The 17,879-nt window shown below is 39.6% G+C and overlaps 2 protein-coding genes across 3 annotated transcripts in view; both read right to left on the reverse strand.

Moving 5' to 3' along the window:
* The window catches only part of LOC109278650 (carotenoid-cleaving dioxygenase, mitochondrial), a 107,820-nt gene extending 101,591 nt beyond the window's left edge, over positions 1 to 6,229 (reverse strand). Inside the window, exon 1 of the mRNA XM_019469166.2 lies at positions 6,211 to 6,229. The gene's annotated coding sequence lies outside the window, so the exon portion shown is untranslated. The remainder of the gene's footprint in view (positions 1 to 6,210) is intronic.
* A 724-nt stretch (positions 6,230 to 6,953) lies between these two features.
* SDHD (succinate dehydrogenase complex subunit D) lies at positions 6,954 to 17,809 on the reverse strand. 2 transcript variants are annotated; one of them, XM_019469187.2, is made up of 4 exons: positions 17,687 to 17,809; positions 14,206 to 14,322; positions 12,654 to 12,798; positions 6,954 to 7,924 (listed from the first exon to the last, which is right to left on the reverse strand). In XM_019469187.2, exons 1-4 carry the CDS (start codon positions 17,736 to 17,738, stop codon positions 7,759 to 7,761), a joined length of 480 nt encoding a protein of 159 aa, XP_019324732.2. In that variant the 5' UTR covers positions 17,739 to 17,809; the 3' UTR covers positions 6,954 to 7,758. The 2 variants fall into 2 exon arrangements, with proteins under 2 accessions (XP_019324732.2, XP_053756487.1); XM_053900512.1 differs by lacking the exon at positions 12,654 to 12,798.
* Positions 17,810 to 17,879: the final 70 nt, after the last annotated feature.

The following is a 17,879-nucleotide window of genomic DNA, read 5'->3' on the forward strand; positions in this document are numbered from 1 at the left end:
AGTTATGCACACTTCCTTAATGAACCGTGTTAGCCCAAAAACCAACCCAAACCATTAAGGCATGGGACTACTAAAGAATAAGATCAATCTTTAAATATAGTTTCTGTGGGGTCACCTGGGTGGCTCAGTTGGTTAAGCGTCAGACTTCAGCTTAGGTCATGATTTCACGGTTCATAGGTTTGAGGCCCGCATCAGGGTCTGTGCTGACAGCTCAGAGCCTGGAGCCTCCTTTGGATTCTTTGTCTCCCTCTCTCTCTGCCCCTCCCCTGCTTGCCCTTTCTTTCTCCCAAAAATAAAGAAACATTTAAAAATAAAATAAAATTAAAAAAAAAGAATACCCTTATGCCCTTGGGTGATGTTAGTGTTTACTGAGGTACTCTGTACATCAGCTCTTAGTCACCTGTCCTCTAGTTTTCTGTCTTTAAGGAAATTGAAACTTATTGCTGTGGTTAAAGATTAACCTAATATGGATGATCAAAACTATAGTAGATATAGTAGATGCAATAAAAGAATATATAAATTTGAAAACAAATGGCCATGTTTTGTCTATGTATCAAAGGTAGAAAATTCAGTAAGATATGTGGTTACCTAACATGCTAAGATTAATTACATTTTATTTTTTTATTTAAAAAATACTTTTTTAACTTATTATTTATTTACATCCAAGTTAGTTAGCATATGGTGCAACAATGATTTCAGGAGATTAATTACATTTTAAAGCTAAAGACAAAAGCTTTAAATCTATTACCTATTTGTATATTTGCATATGTGTAACCATATACATATGAAGACATATGTAGAATAAGATAGATCTTTAAAGCTTTTGTGCCTTTGCCATTCTCTTCAATCACTCTTAGCAAAAGTTCCTCACTTCTAAGAAAGCTTTCTGTTGTATGTATATATCATCACTCTAAAGCAAGATGTTTCCTTGCATTTAAGTATCTATGAGTTATGCCTATTAATAACTAATTTTCTCTAACAATTTTCATTTCTTAAGCACAAGGCTTAAATTCAGAATAACAGAATTATTAAGAAGCCTTTATATGTAAATGTTCTTGGGAATATCCCAGGTGGCTACAATTTTCTTCATGAAAGGAGAAATACGAAAAACAATTAGGTATGCTTGGTATTCCTCATATCTTTTTTTTTTTTATATTTATTTTGAGAGAGAAAGAGTACCCATGAGCAGTGAGGAGAGGCAGAATCCCAAGCAGACTCCACGCTGTCAGCGCAGAGCCCAACACGGGGCTTAAACTCACAAACCATGAGATCATGACCTGAGCCAAAATCAAGAGTCAGACACTTAACCGACTGAGCCACCCAGAGGCCCCTCCTATCTTGATCAGCTAAAACACTACATGTCCTGAACTTAAAATGTTCCAGAGCTCTACCCAAGGGATACACATGTTCATCAGATGTTCCTTTCTTTCTTTAATAACCTCTCATAATAATATCTAACTTTGGGTCTTCCTAACTATGAAACACAGGATTGTGTTTTAGTGATGCTTACTCCAAAATAGGAATCATATCAGTTCATTACCTTCCATAGTATTATTTCGTTGTCTGCTTCCTTTATAAATTTTTAAAAATTTTTTAATGTTTATTTATTTTTGAGACAGAGAGCGTGAGTGGGGGAGAGGCAGACAGAGAGGGAGACATGGAATCCGAAGCAGTCTCCAGGCTCTGAGTTGTCAGCACAGAGCCTCATGCGGGGCTCAAATTCACGAACCATGAGATCATGACCAGAGAGAAAGTCAGATGCTTAACCAACTGGGCCACCCAGGTGCCCCTGCTTCCTTTATAATTATTAAATTCTGCTCCAGTCAACTTCTAGCTGTCTTTCTTTCCCTTCCTGATAAAGAGTAATTTTAGTATTGTTCAATAGTTGTCAAACTCTAAGTACACCCAGTCCTGATTTGACTGATGTTATTCCGGACAACCCTGATATATTGCCCTTTGATGATGACTCACAACTTACAAAGAATCAAGATATATACCTTGTGCTAAACATGCTGTAACTTCTAAAATATTGTTTTGGAATATTTTGCAAGCAACATCTCATTCTTGCTGAAAAATTAAGGATTAATGTTCATACTGTCTATGGATCAGCATTTAGAGCTGGAAATTTCAGCACTGACTGTGCAATCAAGAGTTTTCTAACCTCCTCAGACAATTCAAACAAAAATTGAAATTATTTTTTTATTGACGACACCTGAAGAAAGTTTCCTTTATTATGAATGAAGTCCATACTGAAATTAATACTATAAAGCTTACTACCATGCAAAGATCCCTTTCTATCCATTACCAGAGTATTATAAAGACAGTTGTTCAATCCGATTTCTGTATAAGGACTAAAGTGTAACACTGCCCTCACTGTATGTGTGTGTGTGTGTGTGTGTGTGTGTGTGTGTGTGTGTGTGTGTATGGCGGGGGGGGGAGGGGTGGGAAAGACATTTGCTTTGTCAAGGCTATTTGTATCATTTGGTAATTCCCAAACTACCTCCAGGCTGATAATATTTATGCTGAAGAGAATAATAATAGTAACAACCCAAATTACAGGAAAAAATTGTTTCAAACTGTAAAAAAATATTAGTCATTTTTACCTAGGAGGCTCAACAAGTGACAAAATTTTACCCATTTTAATTATAATCTAGAAAATATATGAAGAAATGGCCACATTAAAAACCACTTGAACATTTATAAATGGATTAAGTCAGCTGACCAAATCATAATCCTTTGGGTACTTTTAAATAATGGTTTCTAACTTTTCTGATTAGACTGAAACTTTCCTCAGTTTTAAGTTTTATGTCTAGGTCTAATGACACTGCAATTTGTATTTTAAAATCTCTATAAACTCTCCTATGAAACTGTTATAGAAAGACCCCATGAGGTTGGGCTTGACTCACCCTCTAAAAGATTCCATTTGTGGTATGTTGTAATTGTTACTTTTTTAAAAAAGTGAATCTCATATACGCAGTCCGTATACCCAACATAAAAGCTATTTTTCTGAAAGGCAGATCATCAGACACTTTGTGCCCCCCCCACCCCCGCCACTGGCATGATATACAGCTAGAAAACCAGACTTATTAGAAGAGATACCCATAAAAGTCGGCCTTGGAACCACACTGGAAGTGACCATTTCAGGTACTTTGAACCTCACACAGAGGTCTTAAGCTCAAGGCCCACAGCCATGGATACATGTTCCCCACTGTAGTGTACAAGTGCTTAGGATCTCATCACCAGGATATCCAGACCCACTGACTGACCCTGACATCCACCTATAAAGACTCTAGAGGAACAGAGGACTTTCCTAAGTAGACATCTACTTTTCAAGATTATATGGATCAAGAACATCAGGGGTAGGGCCACTTTCTCCAAAGTGACTTGTACTCAGACTTCCATCTCATTTTGTTTATATTCTGTGTCTGAAAACTTTTGCCAGAGTCTGAATTCTTTGTGCCTACGTTTCTGTTTTATCTGTGCTGATTCTTGTTCAGGCTGTCTCCTGTATATATTGTGATCTTTAGCTGGAAGTTCACATTCATTAGAACTTACTGGGAATTTTTGAGGCTTGTGTTGGGAGAAACCTTCCTCCAGTGAAAATTTGTTTACTTCCTACCAGGCATCTGGGGAACTACCAACCCAAGTAAATGTTATATTAGCAGCATACAGTCTTTTCAAAGGTGCAAATCATATAAACTCAGGCCACAAACTGGCCTAAGGACTGGCCGTGGGCCACACACTCTCAGAAATATGTTTTCCTCCAATCAGAACAAGGCAAGTCAGACAAGTTTCTATGCTCTCTGCTTTTTGAGGTAAAAATTGTATTCCTAATTCACCCTTACTTTGAGGGTAAAACTCTTCATGGTTCCTGGTTTTAGGGAATCACCAATCAAACTCCAATTTGAGCCCAGAGCTTTGCTCCTGGCCTCTTGGTTGTCTTCTTAAACCTAGAGCTCTAGGCCACCTGAGATTACTAAATGATCCCGGGGCACAGGATGCCCTCAGCCCACCTCTTTAAATGCATGCAGACTTTGTTCTGGCTTGAGAGTATTTCCTTTGGCAAGCTGAATCACGTTTTAAAAGGTGTTCTTATTGTTAACATTCTTAGGTGCATCTTAGGTGCATTAGCAAAATAATTTCTATAATTTAGTCTGCCATATTGCCAAAAATAGAGGTCTATAAATTCTGGGGTGTCTGGCCGGCTAAGTTGGAGAAGTATTCGACTCTTCATCTCGGGGTCGTGAATTCGAGCCCTACATTGAGCGTACAGATTACCAAAAAAAAAATAAATTAAAAAAAAAAAAGAGGTCATAAAGTCTTCCTAGATATACCAAAACTTTGGGAGCGACCTATCCCTCCACTATCGTATCTAATTCTCCTCCAGAAATTAATGACCACTTCCCATCCACCTATTTTCAACAAAGAAATTGAGCATACCCTCCCTCTTCTCTTGATCTTCCACACCCCAGTAGAACTTATTGGTTCTAACTTCTAAATACCTTTTAAATGTGTTCTCTTCTTCATTCCAGCTGACTTTCATCATTTCTTTTCTGCATCACTGAAACAGCATTAACATTTCCATGCTTACCTCCCTCAAATGTGTACTTCACATAGCTGCCAGCAAAACCTATTTAAAATAAACATCTGACCGGGGCGCCTAGGTGGCTCAGTCGGTTAAGCATCCAACTTCAGCTCAGGTCATGATCTCATGGTTCACGAGTTTGAGACCCGCATCAGGCTCTCTGTTGTCTGCACAGAGCCCACTTCGGATCCTCTGCCTCCTTCCCTGTCTCTCTCTCTTAGCCCCTCCGCAGCTTGTGTGCACTTCTGCTTGGTCTACCCTCTAGAGGCCCTCACAATTCACCCCAGCTTCCGTGGCTACTTGTCAGCTCTTTATCTTTCAGAAACCAGGTCAAGAATCTTCCAGGAAACTTGCAAGCAAATTCTTAGTGTGCCCTTTGTTATATCACTGCTTGATGTGCTTAACTGTTATTGCACTTACCACAGTGTACTGCCATCACTTATCTGTTGTCCGGATTAGACTATGAACTCCTTTTAAAGTCAGAGGACTCACCTATTTATCCATGGTACACATTACATGAGGTACTTAATACCTGTCAGATAAATGTATTTCATTTCTACAATACCTTTACAACTGACTCCTATGTCCCGCTGCCGCCATCAGAGTACAGGCCCTTTCTTCCTCTATCCTCATACACGTCCTTCTGCATCTAGTTTGTCAGCCTTCCTCACGTCACCCCAGTTCTCTCTGAAACACAGTTGTGACGAGGTCCTACTTACCCTCAGAAACCTACTGCAACAGGCCCTGCCTCATTTTCACCTGCTGCGCCAGCAGCTCATAGCAACCCAAGGATCTGCCACAGCGACAGCTCAGCTGGGACCTTAGGGCAGGCAGTACCCAACCAGCCTAACCCTCTGACTTCTCACTCACCATCTAATGAAGCTTATTAGCATTAGACACCTCTCCAGACCCAAACTGTGGTGTGATGGTGTTGGTGATATTCTCCAATTCCGGCCCTCCCCATTTCAACTATATGGAAAACTCTATTTTACAGTACTGTTCCGGGGGCGAGGGGAGGGGGAAGAGAGGAATGACACGAAGGGGGAATTATTGTCTACAGAGAACTTAAGGCCAACAATAAAACCGAATAAAGGTCAGTCTGTTTTTTATGATCATCATGAACCAGCAATTTTTTTTTTTTAATGTTTATTTATTTTTGAGAAAGAGAAAGCTCGCGTAAGAATGGGGCAGGGCGGAGAGAGACAGGGACAGAGGATCCAAAGCGGGCTCCGCGCTGACAGCAGAGAACCCGATGCAGGGCTCAAACGCACAAACTGTGAGATCACGACCTGAGCCAAAGTCAAATGCTTAGCCGACTGAGCCATCCAGGTGCCCCAAGAACACCAATTCTAAACAATGTAAGCTTTATTACTATTTCATTAGTAATATTATTACTAATATTTTATTTCTCCCTGCCAAGGCAGATAGGTCCTCCACCAACAGTCCCTGGTGAACCACTGGTATTCAGGCATCGTGCCCTTGCAAACATTTAAGCGACCCCCAAAAGAGAATTAATCGCCTCTTCCTAAACCCTTAATATACATCTGAGTCTCTGACAAGGCTGTTAGCACATTAAGGGGAGCTTACCTATAACCCCTAGTACAGACATTCGTGAACACACTTACCCTTCTAGCCAGCCGCGCTTCCATAGCTTGCCTCAGCTGCGCAGTAAGGTCCTCAGGGAAATGCGCCCAGTGCCAGCTCTACTATGTTGCTACGAGAAACAAACCATCATGCCTTACACTCACCCTTCAGACCAAACTAACTGTATACAGAATATAATTTAAACACCGAAGGTTGGCATTTGCAGAACATCATGATCTGGAACATCATTCTAAATCCTACTACAGTTGACCCTTAAGTGACAAGGGGGTTAGGGACACTGACACCTTACACAGTCAGAAATCTGTGTGACTCCCCAAAAACTGAACTACTAACAGCCTACCAGTGACCAAAATTCTTACTGATAACCTAGACAGTTAATTAACATGTATTTTTTTATGTTATAAGATTTATATCCTGTATTTACCATAAAGCTAGAAAAAAATATAAAAACCCCAAAGAAGAAATACATTTACAGTACTATACTGTATACATTGAAAAAATCCACATATTAACTGGACCCGTGCAACTGCTGTTCGAAGGTCAAATGTATTTAACACTCCTCTTATACCAAACCACTCATACTCAATGTATTTCTGTCTCTTACATATGAGTCTTTTTTGTATCACAGTACTTTGTAATTTACGTCACTGCTAAGCCCTAGAAGGAAACTTAAATAGTCCTATTTTGGTGCTATATATGCAAAAGACACCAAGTACTACTGAATAAAACTATGGACAGTTAATACATAAAAGACTACAATACATTTTTATTATATAGCATTTTATTTTTAAAAAAACTTTATTTCATAGAATACATTTTCACATTAGAGATTCCTACAGTGGGAAAATAACAATTTATTACTTACAGTTTTATATTTGTAGAACATTAGGACAAGTAAAATAAACACATTTGAGGATTAAGTCTCAGTTCAGAATCTGTAATATTTTGATACATCTATAAGGGTACCTCTTCCCTACATGGAATTTTTCTACACTCAGAAGCTCTCCAGGCTCCTCCTCCCAAGCTTTAGAAATGAGTAATGTCAAAGAGCAGGATTTCCTAACTTTAAAATTTCCCTAGGACATGTAACCATTAATAACTGGTATAACAGAGAGGGAAGTTTTCAAAAATTAAACACTGACTAATTTTCTGCAAAGTCTTTACTTGTGAATGAACAGTCTTTCCCTTTCACCATCATTCCCAGGACAAACATAGACGTTTGATCAGGTATTGATAGTAATAAAGCTGAATTCCCTTTAAGAATTTGAAAAGCTAACAGGCAAAAGCTCATGTGCAATGTTTAGTTATGCTGAGTCTTGTGAGAAGCTGGGAGACAACCCCATAAACTCACCAGAACAAGGAACTCAGTCCCCAAATTACTTGGATACAATTTCTCTCAAACCTTTTCCTCAAAGACTAAATTCTAAAAATAACCAGGCGATTAGGAGAAGAGGTTTGTCTCACCAATGGACTTATCTGTTATTTCCTCCTTATTGTGAGTTCAATGGCATGACAGAGCAGAGGCAAAGAGGTGTACAATCAATTCTCGTGGTATTAAGTCAAAAAGGTCAGAGCTTCCACAGCATGGCAACAGCTTTGCAGATGCCCACATCATGATAGTTGAAATAACACAGCCCAGCAAAGGTTAAAGCTGACAGGGCCAAAACTCCTGCCTTGGCGGTTTTCTGCAAAGCATCTCCATGAACGTAGTCAGTAACCACTTGTCCAAGGCCCCTAAAGAAAAAAATAACAGTACAAAAGAAAGCCAAACAGCTAAATTGACTGCAAAACAATAATTATCAGGTTCAAAGTACAACTCAAGGTCAAAGAATCATAAACCAAAATGAAGGAATCAAGAATTTCCCAGTAATATAATAAAGACATCTCTATTCTTCAGATTCAATTTTCCAGAGTTACTTCTATCAAAGACAGTAGTTAACTGCCACTCTATATACAAAATCTTGGTTGTTATTTGTTTGTTTAATTAAAACAAATGCTCCAGGGGCACCAGCCTAGGTCAGTCGGAGAAGCGTGTGACTCTTTGATCACAGTTCAAGTCCCACACTGGGTGTAGAGATTAATAATAAATAAATAAATAAATAAATAAATAAATAAACAAACAAACAAATAAACTTTAAAACAAATGCTCTATAGAATTTTTCATTAATTAAAAAAAATTTATGAAGCAGATATTATGTGCCAAAACCTGTTATAGATGTTGAAAGAACAGCAAATAAGACAGCATCCTTGCCTTTATGGAACACATTCTAGTGAAGGAGAAAATAAATATGTATGTGCTATGAGAAAATATTTTAGAAAGGATGACCTGAATGAGAAGAACGTTCCAAACAGAAGTGACAATGACCTTGGCATCTTTGAGGAATAGTAAAAAGATTAGTGTGACTGGAGGACCAGATCATAACGGAAAGGCAGATCACATTAGGGCCCTGAAGGTCATAATAAAAGTTTATTATTTCAGGGATGACTGGCTGGCTCAGTCCATGGAGCACATGACTCTTGATCTCGGGGTTGTGAGTTCGACCCTCACATAGGGTACAGGGATTACTTAAAAATAAAAATCTTAAAAAAAAAAAAAGTCTGAATTTCATATGAAATGTAATGGGACACCACAGACGTGTTTTTAAGTAGGGAGTAACCTAAGTAAGGAGCGACCTAATTTTACTTTTTTTTAATTTATTTTTTATTTTATTTTTTTAACGTTTATTTATTTTGAGACAGAGACATGACAGAGCATGAATGGGGGAGGGTCAGAGAGAGAGAGGGAGACACAGAATCTGAAACAGGCTCCAGGCTCTGCGCTGTCAGCACAGAGCCTGACGCGGGGCTCGAACTCACAGACCGCGAGATCACGACCTGAGCCGAAGTCGGACGCTCAACCGACTGAGCCACCCAGATGCCCCTAATTTTACTTTTTTAATAACAGCTTTAGTGAGATATAATTCACATACCATAAAATTAACACTTTTTAAAGTGAGCAAGCACTATGCCCAATGTGGAGCTTGAACTCACGACCCTGACATCAGGTACCAGGCTCTACCCACTGCCCCAGCCAGGCACGCCCCATAAAATTAACCCTTTTTTGTGTACACTTCACTGGTTTGTAGTGTATTCACAAAGTTGTGCAACATCATCACTATTTAATTCTCATCACCCCAAAAAGAAACCCTGCATCCATGAGCTCATTATTCAACAACTAACTTGTTTTCTATTTCTACAGACTTGCCTATTATGTACATTTTATATAAATGAAATCATACAACATGTGGCCTTTTGTGTCAAGTTTCTTTCACTTCACATTTTCAAGGTTCATCAACATTGTGGCACGTACTTGGATTGTTTTTGCTTTTTGGCTATTGTAAATTACACTGTATGAATATTACTATTCAAGTTTTTGTGTGAGGATATGTTTTCAATTTTGAGGGATGTACACATAAAAGTGGAATCGATGAGTTATCTGGTGACTCTAACTTTTTGTTAGAACTGCCAAACTGTTTTCCAAAGCGGCTCCAACTTCTTAAATTCCCAGCAGACATAGGAGGACTCCCAACTTCTCCACATCCTTGAAACACTTGTCATCGCCCATCTTTTTGATTACAGCCATCCTATTAAGTATGAAGTGGCAGCTCATTGTGGTTGTGATTTGCATTTCTCTAATAAAAAATGGTGTTGAGCGTTTTTTCATGTTGCTTATGAGCCATTTGTATATCTCCTATAAAGAGATGTAATTTTTCTTTTAAAAAAGACCACCTTGGCTGCAGCATGGTGAATGGAGAGTGCAGGCAGCAGAAGAGAGGGCAAGAACAGAAACAGAAAACCAGTTAGGAGGCAAATAAAGTAGCCTCGGCAAGATTGTTGGCTCAACCTAGGCTGGTGACGGGGGAGATGGTGTGAAGTGACAATTCACACAGGCTATGTTTTAAAGAGGGAACAAACAGAAAGATCCGATGGACTGGATGTGGGATAAGACAAAAAGAAGTATCTGCAATAACTCCTAGGATTTTTGGCTTGAGCAACTATGATTTAATTGAGTTAGGGAAGAACAGGAAAGGAGGCAGCTTAAAGGGAAAATCAAGAGAGATTTGGGGTGGACAAGAGTGGCTTTGGCAATGTTAAATTTGAGGTGACTATTACACATTCAAATGGACTCCACTGGTTAGACAAGTGGAATCACAGGACTGCAGATCAAGAAGAGGTCAGATCTGAGCTCGCCTCAGGAAATTAGAGAAATTAAGAAAGGAAAACTGAGCCCAGGATTCAGGGCTTTCTCGTTCACAGGTCAGACAAGGGGAGAAGCTGGCATCAGAGACTGAGAAGGTGCAGCTAGTGAGGTGGAGGAAAATGGTGGGCACAGGGTCTACAGAGCCAAGAAAAATTATTTAAGGAGGGGATGGCCAATTAAGTTGAACAGTGCTGAGAGTTCAAGTAAGAGGAAGACCGAGAACAGACAGCTGGATTTGGAAAAATGAAGGTTTTGGGGGATATTGGTAAGAATGACTTCAGTCATGTAGTTAGGATAAAAGCCCAATTAATGTGGATTAAAAGAGAACGGATGCTGAGGAATTAATGCACAATTATAGACATTCTTTTAAGTCATCCTGTGTGTATGTGTGTGTGTGTGTGTGTGAGAGAGAGAGAGAGAGAGAGAGAGAGAGAGAAGGAAGAATTAGTAAGGTAACTGGAGAATAGAATAAAAAATATATATAAATATATTATGTTAGAATTCTTAATCTGACTTTTCGTTGATTTAGATGGATCTCCTGCCAAGAACCACATATTAGAGAAATATTCCTGTACTTGTGATCTAATATTTCATATGCAATGGAATCCTGTATTTTGAAAGGTCTGTAGATTAAAGGGTAATTCCCCTGACCATCCCTAGAAAATTAGGTAAGCAAAATCCCTTGTAACACTAATCTACAAAATCATTCTGATAGATCACTTAACCTTCCCCGGGGTTTAGTGTCCACATCTGTAAAATAACAGGGTTGGTTAAGATATTCCCAAGTCCTTTCAGTTCTAACAACCCAAAAATGCTTCCCCTGCCCACAATATCATGTTGTCCTTATAAAACAACATAAAATGAACTCAAAGATCCCAACTGTTATTTACAAACTTTTCAGAGGGTTCATTAACTTAGAAAGTCTAACAAACTACACTGGATAAAATAAATAGAAGCTGGGAATTCACTCATTCAATAAATATTTACTTACTGCGTGTCAGGGACTGCTCTAGGCATTAAATATATAGAACAACAAACAAAAACAGCCAAAAGTCTGTTTTCTTTTTTTAAAATGGGCAACACTTAACTACAGTGTCTAAGGACGCACAACTGAGTGATAAAACCACACTAAAATGTAAGGGAGTGATTACTATAAAAACCAGGATAATGGTTCCTGGTTGGGAGGATGCTGAACAGTTATGACTGAGGTAGAACACAAGGAAGAAGCTTCTGGAGTAGGTGGCAACGTTCAATTTCTTGACCTGGGCAGCATTACCCTTGCAATAATTCATTAAGCCATGGATGTGATTCTTTTTTTTTTTGCCATGGATGTGATTCTTGTAATTTTCTGTATCAGTGCTTTCATTCTAATGAGGGGAAACAAGGAATACACAAAACGATAAATAGATGATACAGTATAGTAGAAGGTAATAAGCACTACTGAGAAAAATAAAACAGGGGAGAGGGATAAGACATACTGGGAAGGACACTGTAATTGTGAATAAGTGGTTAGAGAAGGCTTCATTGAGAAGGTGACAGTTCAGATGTGAAGGAAATGAGGAATAAGCCATGTAACTAGAGAAAGAGCGTGTCAGGCAGAAGCAAAGTAGAGCCTTGAGGCCTGGAGTGTCCCTGGAGTGTCCAAGAATTATCATGAAAGCCGGTGTGAATGACAGAGAGAGTAGCTGGAAATTCAGGAAGAAAGAGAGCCAGACTACACTGGGTCGGTAGACCATCATGAGAATTCTGACTTTTGGTCTGAGGAAGGTTAAGACTGCAAAGTGTTTTGAGAAGGAGAATGTCTTCATCTGACTTAATATTTTAAAAGGATCACTGAGACTGCTGTGTTGGGAATAGACAGAAGGAGGACCAGTTAGGTGACCACTACTGAAACCAAAGATGATGACCAGGTTTCAGGCATGAACAATTAGAAGAGTGCAAATGCCATTAATTCAGATCGGCAAGAGTGCTAGAGGAAGAGATCTGGGGAGTCCACGAACTCAGTTTTATAACATGCTATATTCAAAATGCCTATTAGACATGGAAGAGAAGACATCAAATAGGCAGGCAGATACACAAATCTGGGCATACAAATACTTTATAGGTTTTAAAGTTGTCTACAGGTCTGATTATCTCAATCAACTTCTCCCTCATCTGCAGTAACGGACAAGCTCACAGCAAATAAACTTAGCAACGTAACACTGAAGGGTCTGCTGTACTTGCCAGTGACTATGGAGCGTGAGGGCTGCAGCCAAGGAGTAGTCCATCGCAGAGCTGGGATTCAAATAAGCAGCTGGAATTAGGCCCAGGAGCAAAACACTGACCACCCTCTCACCAGTCCAGTGGAGAGATGAAGCCTTGGAACCAGCTATAAAAAGGAGGGACCAGATTTGTAAGAGTTGAAAGGGGAAAACACACATATCTCACATTCAGTATTTGCCACAAAATAACCCAGCTGACAGAATGGCAAATAGTATGCATATGAGACTTAACTGAGCATAAAGAGAGTAAGATAAAGAAGGTAAATGAGAAAGATGCTATCTCCCTTCTTTGACGCTCTTTAGCTCGAGGTGTCACAGTGTCTATTTAAATGCATTAGAAGACTGATCCGATTTGCTGACAGGCCAGAAGATGGATGAACTACCTTTGCAGAACCACCAACCTTGGGCTTTAGTGTAATGGACAGATACTTTACGAATGTAAGTTAATACCAGCAGAGGAATTCCTTTCAAACATTACTCTTTTATTTACACATTCTAATTTTTAGAATTTGAAGGTAATACTAAAAATCCTCCCCCCAAAAAAACCAAACCAGCCAATTCAAAAAGTTCTGATGTGAACTTTTAGGATTATGGTCCTTCTTCTGTCCCATTACTTATAAATAGTCCAAAACAGGTATGAACATGAACATGAAAACTTCTTTTAAATAAGTGAAAAACAAAATGGGCTTTAAACATTTCTTCGGGAGCCTCTTTTTTGGTTACAGATCTCTTTGGGAATCTAATAAAAGGACAGAGATATTCCCCAGAAAAATGCACATGGACGCATACATTAAAAACCATGTTTAAAACTTCAAGGGCTTGCTTTCAGTCCCATGCACTTTAAATTAAAACCACTCTGCTAAATTTAACTGAACTAAACAAAGAATTTTCCAAGACAAAATAACTCTAAAAAGCAGAAAAACTATACTTGCCTAATTTCTCATAATTCAGATGCAACTGTACATAAGTTATTGACTTAAGAATCAAGAGGAATCTTTATCTCTATAAAATACAGATCTTTCCAGACTCTAAAACTAGAAATAATAGTTGACTTACTATTCACTTACAGGTTTTCCATAATATTCACCCCAAAAATGCCATGTGATTTTAGTATCAACCTAAATAAAAATAATTCAGTTAACAGCTATAAATATGTATGACTTTTTAAATTGTCTACTATTCTAAATTACTTGTATATGGTTCCTCTCTATCAGCTAAATAAGAGTGACTATATTTTATAGACTCTTCCTACAAAACTATTTCCTTTAAAAAAATTGAAATTTTCATAGACTTAGACCAGAAGGGTTCTCTTTCAGTGTAAATGGCATCCTTCAACCATTGTGGCATTGTCTGCCCCAAGGTGCAGGCTAAACAGGTCTTCATCTGACAGAGTTGGACATAAGAATTCCACTCCACAGATAGCAAGTCCTGCCAAAGGCATGAAAATTACCCAAGACAAAGATGAAAAGAGCCCAAAAAGCAGCAGCAATGAAAGAAAAAAAAAAAAAACGTACCATGGTGGTTGGGTGACAGGTGAATGTGCTGTGTTCTACACTGTCCTGGGGTAGGTTGGTCCTGGAGAAATGCTGAGACATAAGCAGGTCTGACTACTGGAATTCGGTGAAACAGAGCTGAGGAAAGAGATATAAGGGAGGTCATAAACATTTCTCCTTTAACAGGAATAACAGACTTTCTAAATGACCATAAGCAAGCTATTTACTCCAAACAGGGGATAACAACTCATTTATAAAATGAGGACAGTATATATTTCCCTGGATTACTATGAAGTCAGACTAAGTAGCCATTGAAAGATTGAAAAATCAATGAACCACTTATGTAAAAGGGCTTCACTCTTACCAATTTTATAAAGTAAATTATAGGGCACCTGTGTGGCTCAGTTGGTTGAGGGTCTGACTCTTGATTTTGACTCAGGTCATGATCTCACGATTCATGGGTTCAAGCCCCATATGGGGCTCTGTTCTAGCAGTGTGGAGCCTGCTTGCTTGCACTCTCTCTCTCTCTCTCTCTCTCTCTCTCCACCCCCCCTCACCTGCTCGCATGCGCACTCTCTCAAAATAAACTTTAAATAAATAAATAAATAAATAGTAAATTATAGTTCCTTTCTCTTTCCATTTATTCATCTGTTCATCCAACAAACGTTTACTGCAGGTAAAAGCATGCTCTTCATTGGAGCAAGAGACAAGACAGTCTTTGTCCTCAAGGAATTCAGTCTAATTTAGGAAGTACATCTATTACCATCTTCCTTTTCAAGATCAGTTTCTCCACTTGTACTCCTTTCTAATTTTTTAAAATGTTTTATTTATTTTAAGAGAGAGAGAGAGGCAGAGAGGAGGGGGGACAGAGAATCCCAAGCAGGGTCTGTGCCCTCAGCAAAGAGCTCAATGTGGGGCTGAACTCACTAACGAGATCATGACCTGAGCCTAAGTTGGACGCTTAACCGACTGAGCCACTCAGGCACCCCTACACTTGTACTCTTGAACCTATCCCGTTCTGTCCCCTTTTTGATCCTGTCTCTTGGTTAAAAACTAGACCTAGTTCATGCAATGCCACCACTTACTAACTGTGAGGTGATGAGCAATTAAGTTAAACAGCCTCTCTAAGTCTAAATGTCCTTATCTGTAAAATGAAAATAGTAGCACTTACTTCATAATACTCCACTGAAAATTAATATATGAAAGGTGCTTAGCATAATTCCCAGAATGTCATAATTACTCAATAAGAGGTAATTTCTCTCCTGTGTCTTTCACCTCTCCTTCCTTCCTACTGGCCATTTCCAACTATGCTTCTTTATTTTTTTTTAAATATAATTTATTGTCAAGTTAGATAATATACAGAGTATACAGCGCACTCTTGGTTTCGAGGGTAGATTCTCATGATTCATTGCTTACATCCAACACCCAGTGCTCATCCCAACAAGTGCCCTCCTCAATGCCCATCCCACATTTTCCCCTCCCCCATCAACCCTCGGTTTGTTCTCTGTACTGTATCTCAGTTTGTAACTATTTTTTTCCTTCCCTTCCCCCATGGTCCTCTGTTAAGTTTCTCAAGTTCCATATATGAGTGAAAACATATATGTCTTTCTCTGACTGACTTATTTCACTTAGCATAATACCCTCCAGTTCCATCCACACTGTTGCAAATGGCAAAATTTCATTCTTTTTCATTGCCAAGTAGTATTTCATTGTATATATATATGCCACTGCTTCTTTATCCATTCATCAGTTGATGGACATTTGAGCTCTTCCCATAATTTGGCTCTTCCAATTATGCTTCTTTAAAGTGTTGGCTAAATCACCTCCACTTATTCACTTCCCTATCATTCTTCAACTCTGAAACTTATTGTCATCCCTACTAAAACTGCTTTAAGTTGCCAATGGTCTCCATGTGATCACATCCAACAAACACCCTTTAATCTCCACCCTATTGGACCTTTCCTCTCTTCTGTTCTGATGAACTCTCTTCTAGTCCTCCCTTTGATTGTCTGACATCCTATATCAAACTCCTCCTACATTCACTCTTAATGTTTTCCCAACTTCCTATCATCTGCCCATTGCTCTCCTCATGTCTTAAGACCACCCTTGGCCGTTCTGTCCACTCAGCTTATTCTACCCATAAGCTGATGACACCCAATTCTGTATCTGCAACCCTGCTATCTCTCCAGAGTTTCTGAAGTGTCAGTGCCTCCTGGGTCTCTCCCCTGAGATATCCTACATGATCCTCAAACTCACCATGCCAAAAATTACATTCATCCTTCAACTCACTTTCTCAACCATTTGCTTCCATTTGCTTGTTCGCCACTTTATTTAATAACATCCCAGCCACTCTTTAACCTAAACCAAAAATCTGCAAGTCATGTAAAATTTCCCTCCCTAAATTGTCCATCACCAAATCATACTGATGTATCTCCTTAACATTTCTTGAGATAATCTGCTCTTTGTTTGTACTACTCCAACAGTGTCCTATCTCATCTCCCTGACGTGTGTCCTAGCCGGTCCCATCTCCTATGATGGCCATCTACCACAGTGTTACTCAAGCGATCGATTTAAACTGCAACTCTATGTCAAATCTTTCAATGGTCCCCTTCAGAGCAGGTAAATGCACACTCCTTATCAAGACAAGTTCTTCCATGATTTGATTTCCAGATTCATCTCTCATTCCTCACCTTCAGTTTCATGCACTAATATCTAGTTTATATACTCTCCTACTTCACATTCCTACACCTTCATCATTACTTTAGCTCATTCCAGTAGTTCCAACTGTAATGTCCTTCGTCCTGTGGCCTTCCTTATCCTCAAGACTCAAATAGGACACACTTCCTTCAGGAACCAAGAGAGGGTAACCTTTCCAAAACATACAGCTAAATATGTTCTTCCTCTGGACTACCATAGTAATTTATGTACAGTACAACAGTTTGTGCTTTATGTTAAGTTATGCTTACGTGTGTTTTCCGTATAAAAATGAAAACTCTGCGAGGGCGGGAACTATGTTTTATTCACATCTGTATCCCAATCCTACTACAGTGTCTGGTTGAATACAAATGCCCAGGTGAATGATTATCAAGTTGATCTCCCGACCCCTATGCCAACTCCGGGTAAATGGGCAAGACCAGGCATTGGGACTTACAGCCTAACACACTTTTCCAATGCAGGGTGGGTGCATTCTACGGACATTGTATGGGGAGAAAAAACAGAACTCTTATGAATAGCTTCAGCAGGACCGTAACTTCCAGGAGCTCTCTTTCAGATTATCCATCCCCACGTCAGCCCTGAGCGGGAGTGATAACGCGCTCGGGAGAACGTCTGGGCGCGTAGGCAACAGTGATTACCGCCATGGTTTCGACAGAAACCAGATGGGCAAACGGAATGGAGAGATTCCCTGCTCAAGAGGCCTCGTCGCCTGGAGGCAAATCCTCACCGCACTCCCTTCCCTGGCTGGAGACTGTACTAAGAACCTCCGGCTGCCAGGACCCCTCACCTCGGCCTCCTTGCGCACCACACAGGACACCCAGCCGCCAGAGACTCGCCATCTTTCTCCCGAAGGTTCAAGGTCACCCAGCAACCCGGAAGCAGTCCCTCGATTACTCCCACCCCTCGACAACGAAAGAAAACAAGAAACAGGAAAATGCCGGGTGAACCGGAAGTCGGGAGCTGGCGCGCGTCCGCCGCGC

This window comes from Panthera pardus, unplaced genomic scaffold (assembly GCF_024362965.1).
Source record: "Panthera pardus isolate Hobbes unplaced genomic scaffold, ASM2436296v1 HiC_scaffold_12, whole genome shotgun sequence".
Classification (NCBI taxonomy): Eukaryota; Metazoa; Chordata; class Mammalia; order Carnivora; family Felidae; genus Panthera; species Panthera pardus.

Bases quoted from the DNA above. Each gene is read 5' to 3' on its own strand.
- SDHD (XM_019469187.2), bottom strand. From the start codon at position 17,738: ATGGCGAGTCTCTGGCGGCTGGGTGTCCTGTGTGGTGCGCAAGGAGGC. The intron at 14,323-17,686 runs GTGAGGGGTCCT...CTCTTTCCTCAG, and splicing joins TGGTGCGCAAGGAGGCCGAG to CTCTGTTTCACCGAATTCCA. The intron at 12,799-14,205 runs GTACGTTTTTTT...TCCTTTTTATAG, and splicing joins CCTGTCACCCAACCACCATG to CTGGTTCCAAGGCTTCATCT.